General features: G+C 47.2%; 1 protein-coding gene across 3 annotated transcripts in view; it reads right to left on the reverse strand.

Annotated features, from left to right (window-relative positions):
• HMGXB4 (HMG-box containing 4) overlaps positions 1–19938 on the reverse strand; it is an 84169-nt gene that overhangs the window by 63220 nt on the left and 1011 nt on the right. For all 3 annotated transcript variants that reach the window (XM_075320861.1, XM_075320859.1, XM_075320860.1), the window contains exons 2-9: positions 14782–14865; positions 12641–12789; positions 10728–10806; positions 9653–10500; positions 8842–8923; positions 1612–1676; positions 563–668; positions 303–472 (exon numbers count right to left, since the gene is read on the reverse strand). In XM_075320861.1, coding sequence (XP_075176976.1) covers positions 303–472; positions 563–668; positions 1612–1676; positions 8842–8923; positions 9653–10500; positions 10728–10806; positions 12641–12789; positions 14782–14803 — 1521 coding nt within the window. In that variant the 5' untranslated portion in view covers positions 14804–14865. The remainder of the gene's footprint in view (positions 1–302; positions 473–562; positions 669–1611; positions 1677–8841; positions 8924–9652; positions 10501–10727; positions 10807–12640; positions 12790–14781; positions 14866–19938) is intronic.

Consider the following 19938-nt stretch of genomic DNA (forward strand, 5'->3'; position numbering starts at 1 on the left):
AACACGGGGAGAACAGACAAACTCCTTGCAGATGTTGTCCTTGGTGGGATTTGAACCCAGGACCCCAGCGCTGCAAGACTGCAGTGCTAACCACTGAGCCACCATGCCGCCCGATTAAGTAAGGGGCTGTCCAGTAGTGGGTGACCACTTAAGATATTTTTACTAGAAGGCAGAAAGTGTGCTTGGCTATATGAAATACTACTTCCAATAACAGGAATAAACACAACAGCAGTAATAATTTTTCAATATTGCATTACTACCCAAGATTTGTGAAATATAATGGAACTTCTGAAAAGCCTTACCTCAGTTTCTTGAAGTCTGTGTCCTATCAAGCTTAAAGACTCCCCCAAAAGCTGCAGGTGGGCTGCTAAGTCAATGGGCTCAGTATCGGGGACTTTTGCTGGAGAAGAAGAGAAGGATACAAGACTGCTTGGGGACTTTTTGTGTGGAGAGGATAGCCCTGACGAAGATCCTAAGATACAAACAAGCACACAAACAAATAAAAACGCACACTCTAAAATAAAGCCAGGCTGTCAGGTAGGTGATGTGGCTGATATTATACCTTTATTCTTTGAAGAGGATTCTGAAGGACTGGACTTCCGCTTCACAGTTGTGGCTTCAGCTTTGTTCTGTTTGTGCTGGAGATACTGAGCTTTCTGCTTCCAGACCTGTAGCCCATATGGGAAGACAAACAGGCCGGACTTGTATACAATTTTAACTGGAAAATAACTACCTAAATGTCTTTAGTTTGTCATAGGGATACAACATTATATAAAGAGGAACTTGCAATATACCGTATTTTTCGAATTATAAGACGAGGGGTGAGTCTTAAAATCCGAATAAAGCTTACCGGGGGGGCTCTGTGCGGCGACCGGGTGCGTTTGGGCGGCCGGGTGCCTGTGTGCGGACAGCCGGGTGCCTGTGGCTGCGTGCCTCTCTATCCTGGAGGCAGGCTGCCTCTCTCTGCGGGTGGCCTGCTGGCTGCCACTCTGAGGGCAGGTGGCTGTATGGCAGGTGTCCCAGTGTGTTCGCGGTCCCAGTTACAAATGGGATGGCGCCGGGAGTCAACGCATGCGCAGATGGAGCTTTTGGATGAGAGCTTCATCTGCGCATGCGCCGCTCCAGGCGCCATCATTTGAACTGAGACAGTGGACAGACTGGGACACTCACTGCACTGGTCTGCTCCACCACTCATCCGCCCCCACCGCGGCTGCCACCACGGACCCACCGCCGCTGCCAGCACAACCTCTGCCTCCTGTGACCCCCGCCTCACCACCACTGCTGCCCCCCTCAGGTAAGACAACACCGGAGTATAAGACGGACCCCATTTTATTTTTCTCTCTCTGAATTTGGGGTGCGTCTTATAATCCGGTGAGTCTTATAAAACGAAAAATACGGTAATTATTTTAGTACTCAGCAATGTGTCTTTTCCTCGTTTTTTTTTTTTTTTTTGGGGAGGGGGGGGGTGGATATAAATATCCAAACTTACAGTATTTGCATTGAGCCTGTATACAAAGAAGAAGAAATACAGGCTACGAAGTATATATAGTATACCAATTTATGCCACAAAAAAAAAAAAAAAGAAATGTATGTACCATTTCTTGGACTTACAAGTTTGTCTTTTTCTGGCAGTTGCTTCCACACTTCAGCTAATTTTTTACTAAGTTCTCCAAAATCTAAGAATGAGTCAAAGAGAAAAGAAATCCTCTTAATATAGGATATCAATATTCAAATACATAGCAGACTCAAAGTAAATTGTATGGAGAACTGGTCTATGTCCTATTGCTCCAGATCCTGGTATATTACTAAAATATGGAGTCTAAGGGGAAAACTTCTCCTTGCGGAGACTGACAAACCAACCTGGCTGTCAGTCTCCGCAAAAAGAAAAGTTTTCCCATTAGACCCCAGTAGAGCTTCTCATTCAGCCAAATCAGATCTCATACTTTGCACTGACGAGGGACAATCATCCCGAAACACCATGTCTGCAAATTGAGGTTCTGATCTGGCATAAATCCTAGGTCATATGAAAAGGCTTGTTAAAAGGCGCCATTTTTGACTTTTAGAATTGCTACTTCCAATAGGTGGCGCTAGAGTTCGTCTCCTTCCTCTCTGAATACACAATTTAAAATATGGAGTAGTATTTTAATGATTTGTCATAAATTTACAAAAATCTGTCAGTGGACAAATCTGTTCACTTGATGGCTTCCATTAGAGCCAGCTTAGTATAGTTAATGTTCCCCTTATAGACTCTACCCAATCTGATCATAGAGATTAGACGCGTGCAAGATGAAGGTGACTGGCAGCAGTCTTATGCCAAGTTAACACGCGGCTGAAAATCTCTACTGCGGATTTGTAGCGAAATAACAGATGTGGATTTGGCTGGAGATTTCTCCCTGTTCCATTTACCTACCTTTGAAGAGGGTGAAATTTTCACAATATATGAGTGTGGTGTAAATTTAAAATCCGCACCACTCCTATCACTTTCGTGCAGATTATTCCCAAACACGTAACTGGGATTTTAATAAAGAAGGGAATTTTGTTTACTTACCGTAAATTCCTTTTCTTCTAGCTCCTATTGGGAGACCCAGACAATTGGGTGTATAGCTTCTGCCTCCGGAGGCCACACAAAGTATTACACTTTAAAAAGTGTAACCCCTCCCCTCTGCTATACACCCTCCCGTGCATCACGGGCTCATCAGTTTTGGTGCCAAAGCAGGAAGGAGGAAACTTATAAATTGGTCTAAGGTAAATTCAATCCGAAGGATGTTCGGAGAACTGAAACCATGACCCAAAAGAACAATTCAACATGAGCAACATGTGTACACAAAAGAACAACAGCCCGAAGGGAACAGGGGCGGGTGCTGGGTCTCCCAATAGGAGCTAGAAGAAAAGGAATTTACAGTAAGTAAACAAAATTCCCTTCTTCTTTGTCGCTCCATTGGGAGACCCAGACAATTGGGATGTCCAAAAACAATCCCTGGGTGGGTAAAAGAATACCTCGATAAAAAGAGCCGAAAAAAACGGCCCCCTCTTACAGGTGGGCAACTGCCGCCTGAAGGAGTCGCCTACCTAGGCTGGCATCTGCCGAATCATCGGCATGCACCTGATAGTGTTTCGTGAAAGTGTGCAGGCTCGACCAGGTAGCCGCCTGACACACCTGCTGAGCCGTAGCCTGGTGTCGCAATGCCCAGGAAGCACCGACGGCTCTGGTAGAATGGGCTTTCAGCCCTGCAGGAATTGGAAGCCCAGAAGAACGGTAGGCTTCAAGAATCGGTTCCTTGATCCACCGAGCCAAGGTTGACTTGAAAACCTGAAATCCCTTACTCTGGCCCGCGATAAAGACAAGAGCGCATCGGACCGGCGCAGGGGCGCCGTGCGAGAAGTGTAGAGCCGGAGTGCTCTCACCAGATCTAATAAATGCAAATCCTTTTCACATTGGTGAACTGGATGCGGACCCAAAGAGAGTAAGAAGATATCCTGATTGAGATGAAACGGGGATACCTTAGGGAGAAAGTCCGGGACCGGACGTAGAACCACCTTATCCTGGTGTGACACCAGGAAGGAGGCTTTGCCTGACAGCGCTGCTAGCTCAGACACTCTTTTGAGTGATGTGACTGCCACTAGGAAGGCTACCTTTTGCGAAAGGCGAGATAGAGAGATCCCGCATCGGCTCGAAAAGTGACTTCTGAAGAGTCGTCAGCACCCTGTTAAGATCCGAGGGTGCTAACGGACGCTTGTAAGGTGGGACTGTGTGGCCAACCCCCTGCAGGAACGTGCGGACCTGCGGAAGCCTGGCTAGACGCTTTTGAAAAAACACGGAAAGCGCCGACACTTGTCCCTTGAGAGAGCCGAGAGACAAGCCCTTGTCCATTCCAGATTGAAGGAAAGAAGAAAAGTGGGCAAGGCAAACGGCCAGGGAGTAAAACCCTGAGTCAGAGCACCAGGATAAGAAGATCCTCCAAGTCCTGTGATAGATCTTGGCGGACGTTGGTTTCCTGGCCTGTCTCATGATGGCAATGACGTCTGGAGATATCCCTGATGACGCTAGGAGCCAGGACTCAATGGCCACACAGTCAGGTTTAGGGCCGCAGAATTCAGAAGGAAAAATGGCCCTTGAGACAGCAAGTCTGGTCGGTCTGGGAGTGCCCACGGTTGACCCACCGTGAGGTGCCACAGATCCGGGTACCACGATCACCTCGGCCAGTCTGGGCGACGAGGATGGCGCGGCGACAGTCTGACCTGATCTTGCGTAACACTCTGGGCAGTAGTGCCAGAGGAGGAAATACATAAGGCAGTCGAAACTGCGACCAGTCCTGAAGTAGCGCGTCTGCCGCCAGAGCTCTGTGATCCTTGGACCGAGCCATGAATGCCGGGACCTTGTTGTTGTGCCGAGACACCATTAGATCGACGTCCGGCGTTCCCCAGCGGCAACAGATCTCTAGAAACACGTCCGGGTGAAGAGACCATTCCCCTGCGTCCATGCCCTGGCGACTGAGAAAATCTGCTTCCCAGTTTTCTACGCCCGGGATGTGAACTGCGGAGATGGTGTAGGCTGTGGCTTCCGCCCACAGCAGAATCCGCCTAACTTCTCGGAAGGCTTGACGACTGCGTGTGCCGCCCTGGTGGTTGATGTACGCAACCGCCGTGGCGTTGTCCGACTGAATTCGGATCTGCCTGCCCACCAGCCACCGCTGGAACGCCTTTAGGGCTAGATACACTGCCCTTATCTCCAGAACATTGATCTGAAGGGAGGACTCTGTCGGAGTCCAGGTTCTCTGAGCCGAATGGTGGAGGAAGACCGCTCCCCACCCTGACCGACTCGCGTCTGTCGTGACCACAGCCCCGGCTGGGGGCCGGAAGGATTTTCCCTTCGCCCAGGAAATGGAAGGAAAAAGAGACGTTCTTGTGTAGGGACGTCGACCTCCTGTCCCATTTGTGGTGTCCGATAGAAGCGGACGCAGACGAAACTGCGCAAGGGAACTGCCTCCCTTGCTGCCACCATCTTCCTTAGAAAGTGTATGAGGTGCCTCAAGGGGTGTGACTGGGCCCGAAGGAGAGAGTGCACCCCTGTCTGTAGTGAACGCTGATTATGCAGCGGAAGCTTCACTATCACTGAGAGAGTATGAAACTCCATCCCGAGGTAAGTCAGTGATTGGGTCGGTGTCCGTTTTGACCTTAGAAATTTGATGATCCACCCGAACCCCTGGAGAGTCTCCAGAGCAATGGTCAGGTTGTGTTGACATGCCACCCAGGAGGGTGTCTTGACTAGAAGATCGACTAGGTAAGTGATCACCGAGTGGCCCTGAGAGTGTAGGACCGCCACCACTGCTGCCATGACCTTGGTGAAGACCCGTGGGGCTGTTTCCATGCCGAAGGCAGTGCCCCGAACTGAAGGTGTTCGTCCCCGATGGCGAAACGCAGGAAACGTTGATGCTCTGGTGCAATCGGCATATGGAGATAAGCATCCCTGATGTCGATTGATGCTAGGAAGTCTCCTTGTTCCATCGAGGCGATGACAAAGCGGAGAGATTCCATCCGGAACCGTCAGGTTCTCACATGTCTGTTGAGCAGTGTGAAGTCCAGAACGGGGCGGAATGATCCGTCCTTTCTTGGTACCACGAACAAGTTGGAGTAAAAACCGCGACTACGTTCTTGAAGGGGAACGGGTAACGCAACTCCTCCTGCCTTCAGAGTGTTCACCGCCTGAAAACGTGCATCAGCTCGCTCGGAGGGCGGAGATGTTGTGAAGAAACGAGTCGGAGGACGAGAACTGAGCTCTATCCTGTAACCGTGAGACAGAATGTCTCTCATCCAACGGTCTTGGACATGTGGAGACCGCTCCCCTGACCTGGACCGCCATGCAGAAGAGTTTCTCTGGCTCTTCTGTGGCCTGTTGGACGATGAGGATGGGGACCTAGCTGAGGGTGCTAAGGTCTCTTTGGTATGGGCTGGGTAAGCACGATTCCATTCCTTTGGAATGCTCAATCGATTCATCCAATTGTGCGCCAAACAATCGGTCACCAGAAAATGGCAAACCGGACAAGAGCTTCTTGGAAGCAGAGACTGCCTTCCATTCTCATAGCCACATAGCCACATAGCCTTGCGGACTGCCACCGGATTGGCGGATGCTACCACTGTACGGCAAGCCGAGTCCAGGACAGCATACATGGCGTAGGATGAAAAAACCGACGCCTGGGACGTCAAAGACGCTAATTGCGGAGCAGAGTATGAACGCATTAATCTCAGACAGAGCAGCTGAGATAGCCTGGAGTGCCCACACTGCTGCAAAGGCTGGGGCAACGGACGCTCCTATGGCTTCATAGATGGATTTCATTAGGAGCTCTATCTGCCTGTCCGTGGCATTCTTGAGCGTTGAACCGTCAGCCACTGCTACTACGGATCTAGCCGCCCGTCTAGAGACTGGAGGGCCACCTTGGAACACTGAGCCCAACCCTTAACCACGTCAGAGGGGAAGGGATAACGTGTGTTATTAATGCGTTTAGTAAAACGCTTGTCCGGGAAAGCCCTGTGCTTCTGGACAGCATCTCTGAAGATTGAGAGCCACGTCCGGACAGAGTCCTGGGCTGCGACCTCCGCCTCATCCTCTAGAGAGTCCTCAAGCTGAGACTCTTGATGAAGTCGGGGAAGATTCTAAGCAAGCCCGCTTAGCCGGTCTGGGACTGCAGTCCGTGCCGGAGTCCCCCACGTAATAACTAGAGGTCCCCCCAGGAGCACGCTTCGTCGCGGACCGAGCGGGACCTGTGAGCGATCCCGCAGTGCCCGGGGCCTGTGTAAGGGGGCGGTCTGGGCTGCAAGCTTCTAGTATCTTAGCAGACCATATGTCCATAGACTGAGCCCTGGATTGTGAAAGTGACTCAGAGAGTCTTTCAGCAAAAGCTGCAAACTCTGTCCCTGCCGTCTGGACAGGGGACGCCGGCGGTTCTACCCGGGCCGAGTCCAACCAGTGCCCCAGGCTCCGGCTGAGCGAGTGCTCACAGTGATCACTGAGTATGTACCGCCGAACTGTGAAAATGCATACAATATTATAATATATATATATATATATATATATATATATATATATATATATATATATATATATATATATATATATATATATATATATATATATATATATATATATATATATATATATATATATATATATATATATATACATACACATACACAGTTTCAGCACTCTAGGTGGCCCAGCACGATGGGAAGAAGCCACCTGGCTTACCGACCGCTCAAGCAGTGTGTGCTGCTTAAAAACATGGCTGTCGGCGTTTACAGGGGAAGAGGGTGCCGTGGGCGTAACCCCAAAAGTGCGGGAATCTGGAGTCCCGGAGTGAAAAGTGAGGGGGGCGGAGGACAGCCAAGTGTGCTCCAGCCCTCACTGTCGGCGTCAGACCGACCGTCCCGCCCCTCCCCCTGACTGGCAGGTCCGGGGGCGGGAGTTTAAGGCACTAGGCCGCAAAAGCCGGGGGCTAAAGTTAAAAACCTCTGCCGGCCAGCATGCGCGGTTGGCGCGGTAGTCCCGTACTACCCCCGCAGTCGCCGCCAAGTCTGAGGCCAAGGTGCTCCATGCACCGTCCCCGAGGGGACACTGAGTACCTGTGCGGGGATCTGTGCCGTAGAGTGATTAGTGAGGGGGGCGGAGGACAGCCCAGTCTGCTCCAGCCCTCACTGTCGGCGTCAGCCCGACCGTCCCGCCCTTCCCCCTGACTGGCAGGTCCGGGGGCGGGAGTTTAAGGCACTAGGCCGCAAAAGCCGGGGGCTAAAGTTGAAAACCGCGGCCGGCCAGCAGGCACGGTCGGCGCGGTAGTCCTGTACCAACCCCGCAATCGCTGCCAAGTCCAAGGTGCTCCATGCACCGTCCCTAAGGGGACACTGAGTACCTGTGCGGGGATCTGTGCCATAGAGTGATTAGTGAGGGGGGCGGAGGACAGCCAAGTGTGCTCCAGCCCTCACTGTTGGCGTCCGACCGACCGTCCCGCCCTACCCCCTGACTGGCAGGGCCGGGGGCGGGAGTTTAAGGCACTAGGCCGCAAAAGCCGGGGACTAAAGTTAAAACCGCGGCCGGCAAGCAGGCGCGGTCGGCGCGGTAGTCCCGGCGTCATACCAATCACTGCAGTCGCTGCAGCGTCTGAGGTCCAGGTGCTCTATGCACCGTCCCCAAGGGGACACAGAGTACCTGTAGATGCAGGGCCCTGTCCCTGATGATACTCAGTCTCCTGTCCGTCAGATTCCCTCAGGGGCTGCGGAGGGAGCCCGGTCCCAGTGCCTGGATGACCGGATAGGATCCCACTTCTCCCAGAGCCCCTAAGGGATGGGGAAGGAAAACGGCATGTGGCTCCTGCCTGTGTACCCGCAATGGGTACCTCAACCTTAACAACACTGCCGACTCAGTGGGGTGAGAAGGGAGCATGCCGGGGGCCCTGTGAGGGGCCCTCTTTTCTTCCATCCGATAAAATCAGCAGCTGCTGCTGACTAAAATGGGAGCATGAGTGCATGTGTGCCTCCTTCAACACAAAGCATAAAACTGATGAGCCCGTGATGCACGGGAGGGTGTATAGCAGAGGGGAGGGGTTACACTTTTTAAAGTGTAATACTTTGTGTGGCCTCCGGAGGCAGAAGCTATACACCCAATTGTCTGGGTCTCCCAATGGAGCGACAAAGAAAACCTATTTAATTTGTAATGTACTGTATTCAGAGACGTGTTAACTTAGCATAAGTTAGTAACACTCTGGCAACTCTTAAGTATCTATCAACTGCCTGTACCGCTACCATTGTTCAGTATAGAAGAACTGTATACATATGTATCCGTGCTCCTCTTACCTATTCCTGGATGCTCCGCTATGATGCTGCCTCTATATTCTTTAGAGAAAACTTGATATGCAGACACATTTTTCTTCTTTGGCTGTGTACCCACAACAGAAAAGAATCCATGAATCAGAAAAATCGAAAGAAGAGTGAAACAGTTTGTTTTTTTTAATTGCATACACCCCTTGAAAAATCTTTTTTTTCTTGTTAAAGGAAAGAAAAAACCCCAAAGTGGTCAAAACGGAATTAAAACACCCAAAATGGTACCTTTCCATTGCCGTCGGGGCCCCACAATGGTCTATATATCCTGGTACCTTTCATTTACCACTACAGTGACCAGTCATCAACGCTGCGGCTGGTTATATGTTCCCCGCTTCAGGACATAATTGGTGCAGCAGGAATTACAGACTGTCAGGGGAGCAGGCAACCTCAGAATGGGAGTATCAGTGTTTCTTTTAATCATAAAAAAAACCCCAAAAACGTTTAAAACACCCTTTAATACGTAAACTAAAAGTATAAAAAAAAAACAAATGCAAAGAAAATGGTATGAAACATAAGAGGTACGTGCAGCTTACAAGTGATCAATGCAGGAAAGTAATATTTTGTACGGATTGACGGCTCAGTAAGTGGAGCGTCCCTTACGGTAACATTTCTGACCTATACCCTGTGCTCTCACAGTAATCTTTATAGAGTGAGTTACATCAGATCGCTGCCAGCAAATCCCACTAACGGTCCAGCCAAATCTGCATGGACACTTAGGCTGACGAAATGGTTTTGGCACCAGTCACTCTTGTCTGCTGCCATCTTTACCATTTAGTTTTCTCACCTTTTCTGCCTCTTCTTTTTTCTTTTTCTTATCAGTTGTGCCTTCAAGATGGGGGATAACGGTGGATGTCATCAGTGCCGACACTGGTGGTGGTGCAGGTATCTGGGATAACGGTGCAGTTGGAGGTGGAGATGCTGCAGCGATGGAGGTCGGTGGTGAGGACAGTAAAGGAGGAGTTCCTAGTGATGGGATGCTTTCTGACCCATGTTCTCTCTTACTTTTACTATGTTTCTTGTGCCTTTCCTCTTTGTGTTTGTCCTTTTTCTTCTTGCTCTTTTTTGATTTCTTTTTTTTCTTCATCTCCCGAAAGGAATCGTCAATCACCAACTCTCCAGCATCAACCTCTCGTCCGGACGACGAAGCTGAATCTGGTGTACCACTAGGCCGAGGAGCATGGCTTTCCTTCCGGTGCTTCTTATGGCTGCTTCTCTCCATTTCATCCCTGGAGGATTTTTTGCTGCTCTTCTTGGCAGATGTGCTGTCACTAAGAACTGGACTTTCTTGCGGTGGAAACATGTGCTCGCTTGTTTTCTCCTTAGGAGAAAGAATAAGTTTCATCCTTAAGCCGTCTGGTTCCCGAAGTGTTAGAGGTTTAGGTTTTTTAGGTTTGTGGGAAAGGTCCTCAGCAGTTTCTTCTTTTTTCCGATGCTCCTTACGGGGCACTTGTATAGGGGATTGGAAATGTGTGGGTCCTGTCAACAGTTTCTCAGTTTTCTTGGAGGATGATTTGCTTGTACCAAGTAATGGAGAGGAAATGGAATTAAGCAAGTCCATGGCTGTATCTGAGGTAGGGGATGATGAGCTGGGGAGAAGTTTCTTTTTCTTCTTCAAATCAGATGAAGATACTTCTAAATTACAGAGGGTGAGATATTAGTAGGCTGCCCTAGCCAAAAAAAGAAGTATTTCAGGGAGAAAATGCAAATTAAGATTATATTTATAAGACTGCAAGACAGAAAAGCTTTCAAGAAAAAAAAAACAAAACAAGGTCCTTCCGAATACAGAACATGCAAACCGGACAAAAGGATCTATTACAGATCTATAGCCAGAAGGTTAAAAAGCTGATGGGTACACATACCTGGGTGATAAGCATCATGGGAGGAATGCTTACTTTTCTTCCTATGCAACTCAGTCCCCAAAAGCAATAATTCTTCATCCTAAAATTAGAATCATAAACCTCATCAGTAAATGTATGCATCTGGTCCAAGCAGAAGTCATATTAAAGACGCCCCTGGACACTCCAGTGTAGTTTTTGTCATCCTTTCAGGCGTTTTTTGCAACATCTGACACTATAATTTTTGTTAAACTTGTAAGTCGCTTCCAAGTAAACGTCAACTGAAGAACGTTCAGGGCACTACTATTAACAGCTTTGCTTCTTTGGAAACCTTAAGAAGCTCAAAAGAGTGAACTCAAAGTGGTTTTTACATATATATGCATATGTCGTACATTCCTTTCCCAAGAAGCAGCAAAAAAACTAGTGCATGCTATCACTGTCTCCCGCCTGGACTATTGCAACCTCCTGCTCTGTGACTCCCCTTCTAACAGTCTTGCACCCCTACAATCTATTCTAAACTATGCTGCCCGGCTAATCCAACTGTCCCCCGCTACTCCTCAACCTATGCTCTCTACCAATCCCTTCACTGGCTTCCCATTGCTCAACGACTCCAGTTCAAAACACTATCCATGACCTACAAAGCCATCCACAACCTGTCTCCTCCCTACATCTGTGACCCAGTCTCCCGGTACTTACCCGCACGTAACCTTCGATCTTCACAAGATCTCCTCTTCCCACCATCGCATCCAAGATTTCTCCCGTGCCTCCCCATACTCTGGAATGCTCTGTCTCAACACATCAGACTCTCGCCTACAAGCTTCAAAAGGAACCTGAAGACCCACTTCTTCTGATAAGCCTACAACCTGCCGTAACCCTCAGTCTGATATAGCGCTGCACGACCAGCTCTACCCTCAAGTACTGTTTCCCCTACCCATCCCTTGTAGACTGAGCCCTCGTGGGCAGGGTCCTCTCTCCTCCTGTAGACTGAGCCCTCGTGGGCAGGGTCCTCTCTCCTCTTGTAGACTGAGCCCTCGTGGGCAGGGTCCTCTCTCCTACGGTACCAGTCTCTGCCTTGTTTTGTTTATGATTATTGTACTTGTCCCTATGTGTACCCCTTTCCACATGTAAAGCGCCATGGAATAAATGGCGCTATAATAATAAATAACAATAATGATAAGTTAGAGGGGTGGTTCACCCATATTTTTTTATTTTCTAGATCGATATTATATTGAGAAACAATGTTTCTCTTAAATACCTTATGTTGGTAATACTGCCTGTGAGAGGCGCTATTGCAGACCGCTGTTCCCCGCTCCATGACCCCCAGGCTCCGCGACCTCAGGGATCCGGTGACCTCACGTCAAGTTCCGGACACGTCACATCCCTGCGGCCGGCCCCAGTCTTCCTGAGTCACTGGGCTCTTTGTTCTCCTTCTCTAGCCGCGGTGAATGACAGGTCCAACGTCATCCACACTCGCCGGCATTCAGGTCCTGAGCAGGGCAGATCAAAGTATTGCAGTGCGCCTGCGCAGGACCGGCGAGTGTGTATATGACGTAGACGTGTAATGCACACAGGCTTCAGAAAAAGAACAAAGATGGCCGAAAGAGGAGGCGCCGGCACCGGAGAATGGAGACACCCATATGGCCAACTACGTGACCATTAGGCAAGTATTATAAAGTGTTTTTTATGTTTTCACAGCGGCCTGGGCTTTTATATACAGCATGTTAGAATGCTGTATATAAGAGCCCGGTGGTGGTGGCCGCAGCTTATACACCAAAAAAGTGGTGACAGGTTCCCTTTAAAGAATCTCATTCACTTTGCTGGACAAGAAAATGCGCCTGTTTTGTGACAAGTCTGTGCAGATAAAAACCGCGACAAAACTGCAACCTGTGCACAGACCCTCAGATCTTTTCCAGAAAGCAAATGAACAATTGTCTCACCTTTGATCTCTTCTTTGAAGATTTGCGCACTTGCTCTGCGATCTCCTCTTCCTCTCGAAGTAGATCTTTATATGAACGTTTCTTCTCTCGCTGGCTCCTACCGGCAGCCAAGCTCACATCATCCATCCCACGGTCTAGATCAAAACTATCTAAAAGGAATGTGTGCAGAAATAAAGAACAAGTATTCTGAATAGGGAGGGTTCGCTTTGTTTAATTCAGTCAAAACTATATTTATTATTTTATATGAACTATCAGATTACATTGACATAATGTGACCAGGAATCTGATCAGGAGAGGACCCTTAACCCCTTCAGCCCCCAGCCTGTTTTCACCTTAAAGACCCGGCCATTTTTTGCAATTTTGACCAGTGTCACTTTATGTTATAACTCTGGACCGCTTCAACGGATCCTGGCGATTCTGACATTGTTTTTTCGTGACATATTGTACTTCATGTCAGTGGTAAATTTAGGACAATATGTTTCGCGTTTGTGAAAATATCGGAAATTTGGCGAAAATGTTGAAAATTTCGCAATTTTCAAAATTTGAAATTTTATGCCCATAAATCTGAGAGATATGTCACACAAAATAGTTACTAAATAACATTTCCCACTTGTCTACTTTACACCAGAGCAATTTTCTAAACAAAATTTTTCGTTAGGAAATTAGAAGGGGTCAAATTTCATCAGCATTTTTCCAACAATTTACAAACAAAAAAAAACAAAAAAAAAACTTATGTACCACACCACATTTGGAGTGATTTGAGAAACCTATGCGACAGAAAATACCCAAAAGTGACCCCATTCTATAATCTGCACCCCTCACTCTGCTGAAAACCACATCCAAGAAGTTTATTAACCCTTTAGGAGCTTCACAGCAACCAAAGCAATGTGGAAGGAAAAAAAAAATGAAAATATAACTTTATTTTTTACACAAAAATATTACCTTAGACATAAAATTTAGCATTTTCACAAGGGTATCAGGAAAAAATGCACCATGAAATTAATTGAGTAATTGGGGAGAGTGCGGTGGCAGATGGGGAGATTGCGGTGGCAGATGGGGGAGTGGGGCGGCACAGCAGCGGATACAAGGGGGCAGCAGAAAGAGAGCAGCGGCGTGAGATGCATGGGGGGGCGCAGCGGCGTCACATGCAGGGGCGCAGCAGAAAGTGCAGCGGCGTCATATGCAGGGGCGCAGCGGGAGGAGAGCAGCTGCGGTGCAGGGGCAAAGCAGATGGAGGAGGGCAGCGGATGATCTGGTGCTGTGACTTACAGATGGGCACCCGCAGGGATCGCTCTTCTCAGCTGCCATGGACGAAGAAGCTGGGGAGAGCGATCTCCTACAGATTACCAGTCCCAGATGCACGGTCCTTGGAGAGATCGGTCACAAGGCCGATCTCTCCAATCAGAGCTGGGGGCGGGTGCAGCAAAGGTCACCCTGCTCCAGCCAATGATCAGTGCTATAGCTGCACTGATCATAGCTGGATTTCAATTTTTCAGCCATTTTCAATGGCTGAAACATTACACTGGCTGTGATTGGCTGATGAACTCCGCTCAGCCTCCGTAGGTCCGGGGAGGAGACAACATCCCTTTTGAGATCAGGTACAGGTCCTGTCCTTCCCGAATCTACAGTTTTTGAAGACCGATCGCGGTCACTGGGACTGTGATTTCGCCATGACTGATATATCCGCCATGGGTCTTTAAGTACCAGGGCACCATGACGGATACATCTGTCAAAGGTCGTGAAGGGGTTAAAAGAGTCAAGTCATCCCACATAGCGGTGACATATCGGTCGGGTACGCCATCACTCTGTGCTCAATGAGGGGATGCCTACTAATTTGCTGCATTCTTTTCTACGTTTTCAGTGCCCCATGTCTGGGAACTGTTAGTAGGCTATGTTACAGTAAACAGGGGAAGCATGGAGGGGGACGCAATTGTAAAAATCCATTATCAGCAAGTAAGTGGGGTGCACCACAAGCACGCACGCCCTTATCACTACCCTCCTCCTGTGCTTTTGCAATGCAGGTAACAGTTCAGTACTGAACTCCAGCAACAGTGACGTGTACATGTGAGAAATACGTTCATTTTTATAATCATTTTACTGCTTTTTTTTAATGATCTAATCATGGAAAATAGTTCCTCTACCTCTACTGTCACTGTACGCCATCGTCAAGTCTTCACATCACACAGCAGCAGCAAGTATTGAGGAAAATTGTAAGAACGCCTGATCTGTAAAATATAGAAGTAGATTCTGTAGCAAACATTGTTATAAAACAGAACCGTTTTGTTTACTACTATTTAAAAAATTGGTTACACGGCTCCTACTACATTTACTCACACCGGCACCTGCCTGAATATTAACCACTGCACCAAAACGTCACCAAAATAGCAACTATAAGAAATCTGGAGTCAATAGCAACAAATTCATCAAAAAACGTTGTAGTTACAACAAAGCAAAAAGTGCCAGAAAAATGACAGATTGGACGACAACCTGTGCTCCAATGTCATTGTATTGGACATTTCTTGCACTTTCTGTTCGTCATGAAGTGTATTAAAGTTATGGGGTGTGTAACATTAACAGCAGGTTCCATTTTTAAGAGCACAAAATATTACTGAAAACCTATTAGTTGCAATGTGGTGGAAGGAATAAACAACCTAATATCTAAAGTGATCGTTCTGGGTGCACAGTTTTTCATACACTTTGGGTAATGTACCCCCTGCTGTTCCAGCGCTCCAGTGATTGTCTGCAGCGGGCACATCCGGTAGTCACATCACTGCTGTAGACTGCCAAGAAGGATTGGGGAGGGGGGCAATGGTGAAAAGACCGTGTTGGAGCAGCAGGGGGAGTCGTGCAACGATAGAACCATTTTCTTACTTGAACATTTAGGATTCCTATGGCTTAAAAACTTGTAATAACCCTTAATGTTTGGCCAAACCCACCGACTAAGGCTGCTTTCACACTACGTCTTTTTAACATGCGTCCTGGACGTTTTTTTAACGCAAAAACGGATCCAGTGCAAATGCGTTTTCATTTCAATGCATTTGCAATGGACTTGCGTTAACATGCGTTCACCTGCGTTTGCGTGCGTTATAGTGAGGATCCAGCGAGTTGCAGTTTTTTAACATCTTTCAAAAACGCTACATGTAGCGTTTTTGAGCTGCGTCCAAATACTGCAAATTGCTGGATCCTGACTAAACAGCATGCAAATGCATGTGAACGCTGGCATGCTGATAGACAGGATCCTGCTTGCTCTACTGAGCATGCCCAGAAACCAGCCTCGTGATCAGTCTCTCTCTCTCCTCCCTCTCTCTCTGTCTCTCCCCCTCCCTCTCCTCCACCTGAGAGCTGCGGACACTCGTAACCAAGGTAAATATCGGGTAACCACTTATCTTAGTTACCCGATGTTTACGTTGGTTACGTGTGCAGGGAGCCCGGCTCCTATAGCAGCTGCAGACGCTCGTAACCAAAGTAAATATCGGGTATCCAAGCAAGTATACCCGATGTTTACCTTGGTTACGAACCTCCGCAGTTGTAAGAAGCCGGCTCCCAGTCTGGCACGTTTAGTTCCCATCACTCCCGATCACATGACTCCAATGCCCGCCCCTAAACATCCAGTGACAGGATCCTGCAAAGTAACATGCGTTTGCATGCGTTTTTTGCTGTAAAAGCAGGATCCGCTTTTGCAGCAAAAAAACGTTCAGGACGCATGTTAAAAAGACGTAGTGTGAAAGCAGCCTTATTCTGGGACATGTGGGAGCCTCCTGACCCTCCCGCAACCTATAGGAGTTATTAATTTGTAGACCACCATTGATTCCATGGTGCTGTGAATGAAGGGGTTACATACAGATATAAATGACAGTAACCAGACTAATAGAGGGCAGAGGTCCTATATCCTACAGAATAATGGGAGAGAAGACAGTAGGACGGGTTGTGAGTTCTGCCATGTGAACTATTAGTGCAATACACTTGACAAGTGAAGCCCTGGCCTAAAGATCCACTGGAATGATGGTGGCGATGTCAATTTTGTTATATGTGGACTGTCCATAACTGGCATTATCTGTGGCTTTCACATGGAGGCCTCAAATCAGAAATTCCATTTTCATATATTTATTGTATCCATGTTTTTCAATGACAGAACACGTAGCCGTTAGAGCCTAGTTTTTCTTCCAGACCGAGGGTCCGATTCATTAATTGTGGTTTATTGAAGTCACTTCTCTTTTTTTGTATTGTTATAATCACTGATTGTTTCCAAGCCAAATTCTTCAAAATGACACAAGGTTCATGAATTGGGCCCAATGTAAAATAAAAAAAAAAATGCTCTTATTGTTTTTAAAGGGAACCTGTAAGCAGATTTTTGCTGTGTAATCTGAAGACAGCAGCAGATAGGCATTGAAACATTGAATTTATCGATGTGTCACTTATCAGGCTGTGTGCTGTTTACTTACAATGAAGGTTTTATCAGAAGGTCATTATCACTACTGGACTACAGGGCACTGAGCATTCGTCCGACCGCACTCCCTCACAGCTCACTGTCTATAGACTATGTACACCGAGAGCCTGTTGTGCTTTCTCAGCTCTGCTACATCTAAGGATTAGTTCACATGTCCAGTAATCATCTGTTAGAACAGATTCTGCAGTAATCTGTTGGCAAAAAAAGTTGTACAGATTTTTTTTTTTTATCAGTTTAAACAAAAAAAAAAAAAAAAAAAAAGAAATAATCAGATAATGACTTCTGCTAAATTTGTTTTTTTTTAATGTTGGAGTATATGGAAAACGGATCAGTTAAAGGATTACTGATAAGTCTTTGGCTTTACCCAGAAAGAAACGAGAATAGGATGATGAAACTTTACATTTATTCCACATACTCTCCACTGATGTCAGCACACTTCTTACATCGGTATTCCAAGTTCTGTAAGCCTAGCAAAAAGAAGAATTTCAGTTGTGCCTAAAACCAGGCATCTGTAGCAGCCATGGCATCAGAAATGGAGTGAAATTTGGTACCCTTGAGGTGTTTCTTCAGGTTTGGAAACAGGTGATAGTCTGAGGGAGCTAGATCTGGTGAATAAGGCAGGTGGTCAACAGCTGGAAGCCCAGCTCTGCCAGTTTTGCTGTGGTCACTTGTGCAGTGTGAGCCGAGGCATTGTCTTGCAGGAACAAGATTCCTTTGGACAGTTTGCCGCACCTTTTGGCCTTCAGAGCAGCCTTAAATTGGTCCAAAAGTTTAATGTAATACCTTGCATTGATGGTGGAACCCTTTTGAAGGTAGTCCACTAGCAGCACGCCCTCCTTATCCCAGAACAGACGCCATCACCTTAGTGGCTGATTTTTGCACCATGAACTTCTTTGGACGAGGAGAACCACTGTGCCTCCACTCTTTTCACTGCTCCTTGTTTTCAGGGTCATACAAATAAATCCAGGTCTCATCCATAGTGACCAGTGGATCCAGGAAGTTCTTATCAGTCCAGAAACGCTGACAATGGACCGGGAAGTTTTCACTCTCATGCTTCTCTGATCTGTTGTGAACATTTGTGGACCCACTTTGCAGATCACTTCCTCATGTCTAAGGCTATGTGCGCACGTTGCGTACAGTCACTGCAGAATTTTCTGCAGCGACCTGAAGAGAACACGTGCGCTTCAAATCGCTGCAGAAAAGGTCCGTAGTGAAAAAAAAAAAGAAGCCGATTCCATGCGCTCTGCCTGCAGCTCCTGCCATAGACAGAGCAGGGGCTGCCAGCAAAGCGCACGGAAGAAGTGACATGTCACTTCTTAGAGCGCGCGCTTCTGGCAGCAGCCAAAGCGCTGCGCTCTAAAATGCCACGTGCGCACGGCCCCTGCACAATCTCCATAGAATATGCAGGGGACGCAGGACGCATCCAGTTACGCTGCGCTACAAAGCGCAGCGTAACTGCATGTATTTACGCAACGTGCGCACATAGCCTAAATGTTCATGGATAATGACACAAACACGTTCACGGGAATTCCCCATGATGTCTGCTATTGCTTTGGCTGAAATTTGTCGATTCTCCAGTATGAGGTTGTGCACAGCATCGACCAACTCTAGAACAACAACCACTCTCGGTCGTCCAGGACATTCCTCATCATTGGTGCTAAAGTGGCCCGTTTTATATTTGGCAACCCAGTTCTTAACTGTGGAATATGAAGGGCACTGATCCCCCAATGTCTGCGACATATCACAATGAATATCCTTCACGGAGTTTCCTTGAAGAAACAAGAATTTTATCACTCCTCTGCTCGCATTAAGCTGGTGTCACACATAACGACAACGACGTCGCTGCTACGTCACCATATTCTGTGACGTAGCAGCGACCATAGATGATCGTTAGTAAGCTGTCAAACATGTTATATAAAGCAGCGACGGCGCACCAATCATAGCGACGTCGACGGTCGTTGTGTGGTTTCAGACGTAGCGTAGCGTAGCGATCGTCGCTGCTGCGGTGTCAAACACAAGGATTATCAGCTTATCAGCATGGCGCAGCGGGATAGCAGCGATCAAAAAATGACCTGGAACATTCAGGAGCGAGCAACGATTTCGCAGCAGGGGTCTGATCGTTGTTATGTGTCACACACAGCGACGTCGCTGTTGAGGTCGCTGCTACATCACAGAATATGGTGACGTAGCAGCGACGTCGTTGTCGTTATGTGTGACACCAGCTTTAGACTCCACCACTTTGTTTCCTGTGTGTGTAGAACACTGTTGCCATAAGCAACAAACATAACATTTTGAAAACAAGTAATAGACACATAAGGCTTTCATGTGATGTAACAGTCATTACCACAGAAACAAAAAAGATCAAAGCCAAAGACTTATCAGCAGCCCCTCGTATTTATCTTCCATTTTAAACTGATCCAGTAGGAAAAAAAAACCTGATCTTGGAGAAATAATGGTTGTAATTTCCATGGTTTTGAATGTTAAAAAAACAGATGCATATGAAATCATATTTTTTTTGTTGTTGTGTCTGAACAACCTTTTTGCTAATAGTTTGCTGCTGGATCCATTCTAACAGATGATCACTGGACGTGTGAACTGAGAATTAAGAACACACCACTGGAATCAGGGTCTCAGCCCCTACATTATGCTTCTCTAAGATGAGGTAGAAAAATCCTGGTGACAGATTCCCTATAACTAGTTTTTGTGACATTTTTAGCACCAAAAGTGACAAAATTTAAAAATTGCAAAAATGTGTCAAAATAAAAACTCCATGAGAAATCATACTGGAGATGCGAGGGGAAAAAAAAAAAATAATCTAAGGATTTCATAAATCACACTTTATGAATCTGGA

The sequence above is a fragment of the Anomaloglossus baeobatrachus genome, chromosome 8 (assembly GCF_048569485.1).
Source record: "Anomaloglossus baeobatrachus isolate aAnoBae1 chromosome 8, aAnoBae1.hap1, whole genome shotgun sequence".
NCBI classification, from domain to species: domain Eukaryota; kingdom Metazoa; phylum Chordata; class Amphibia; order Anura; family Aromobatidae; genus Anomaloglossus; species Anomaloglossus baeobatrachus.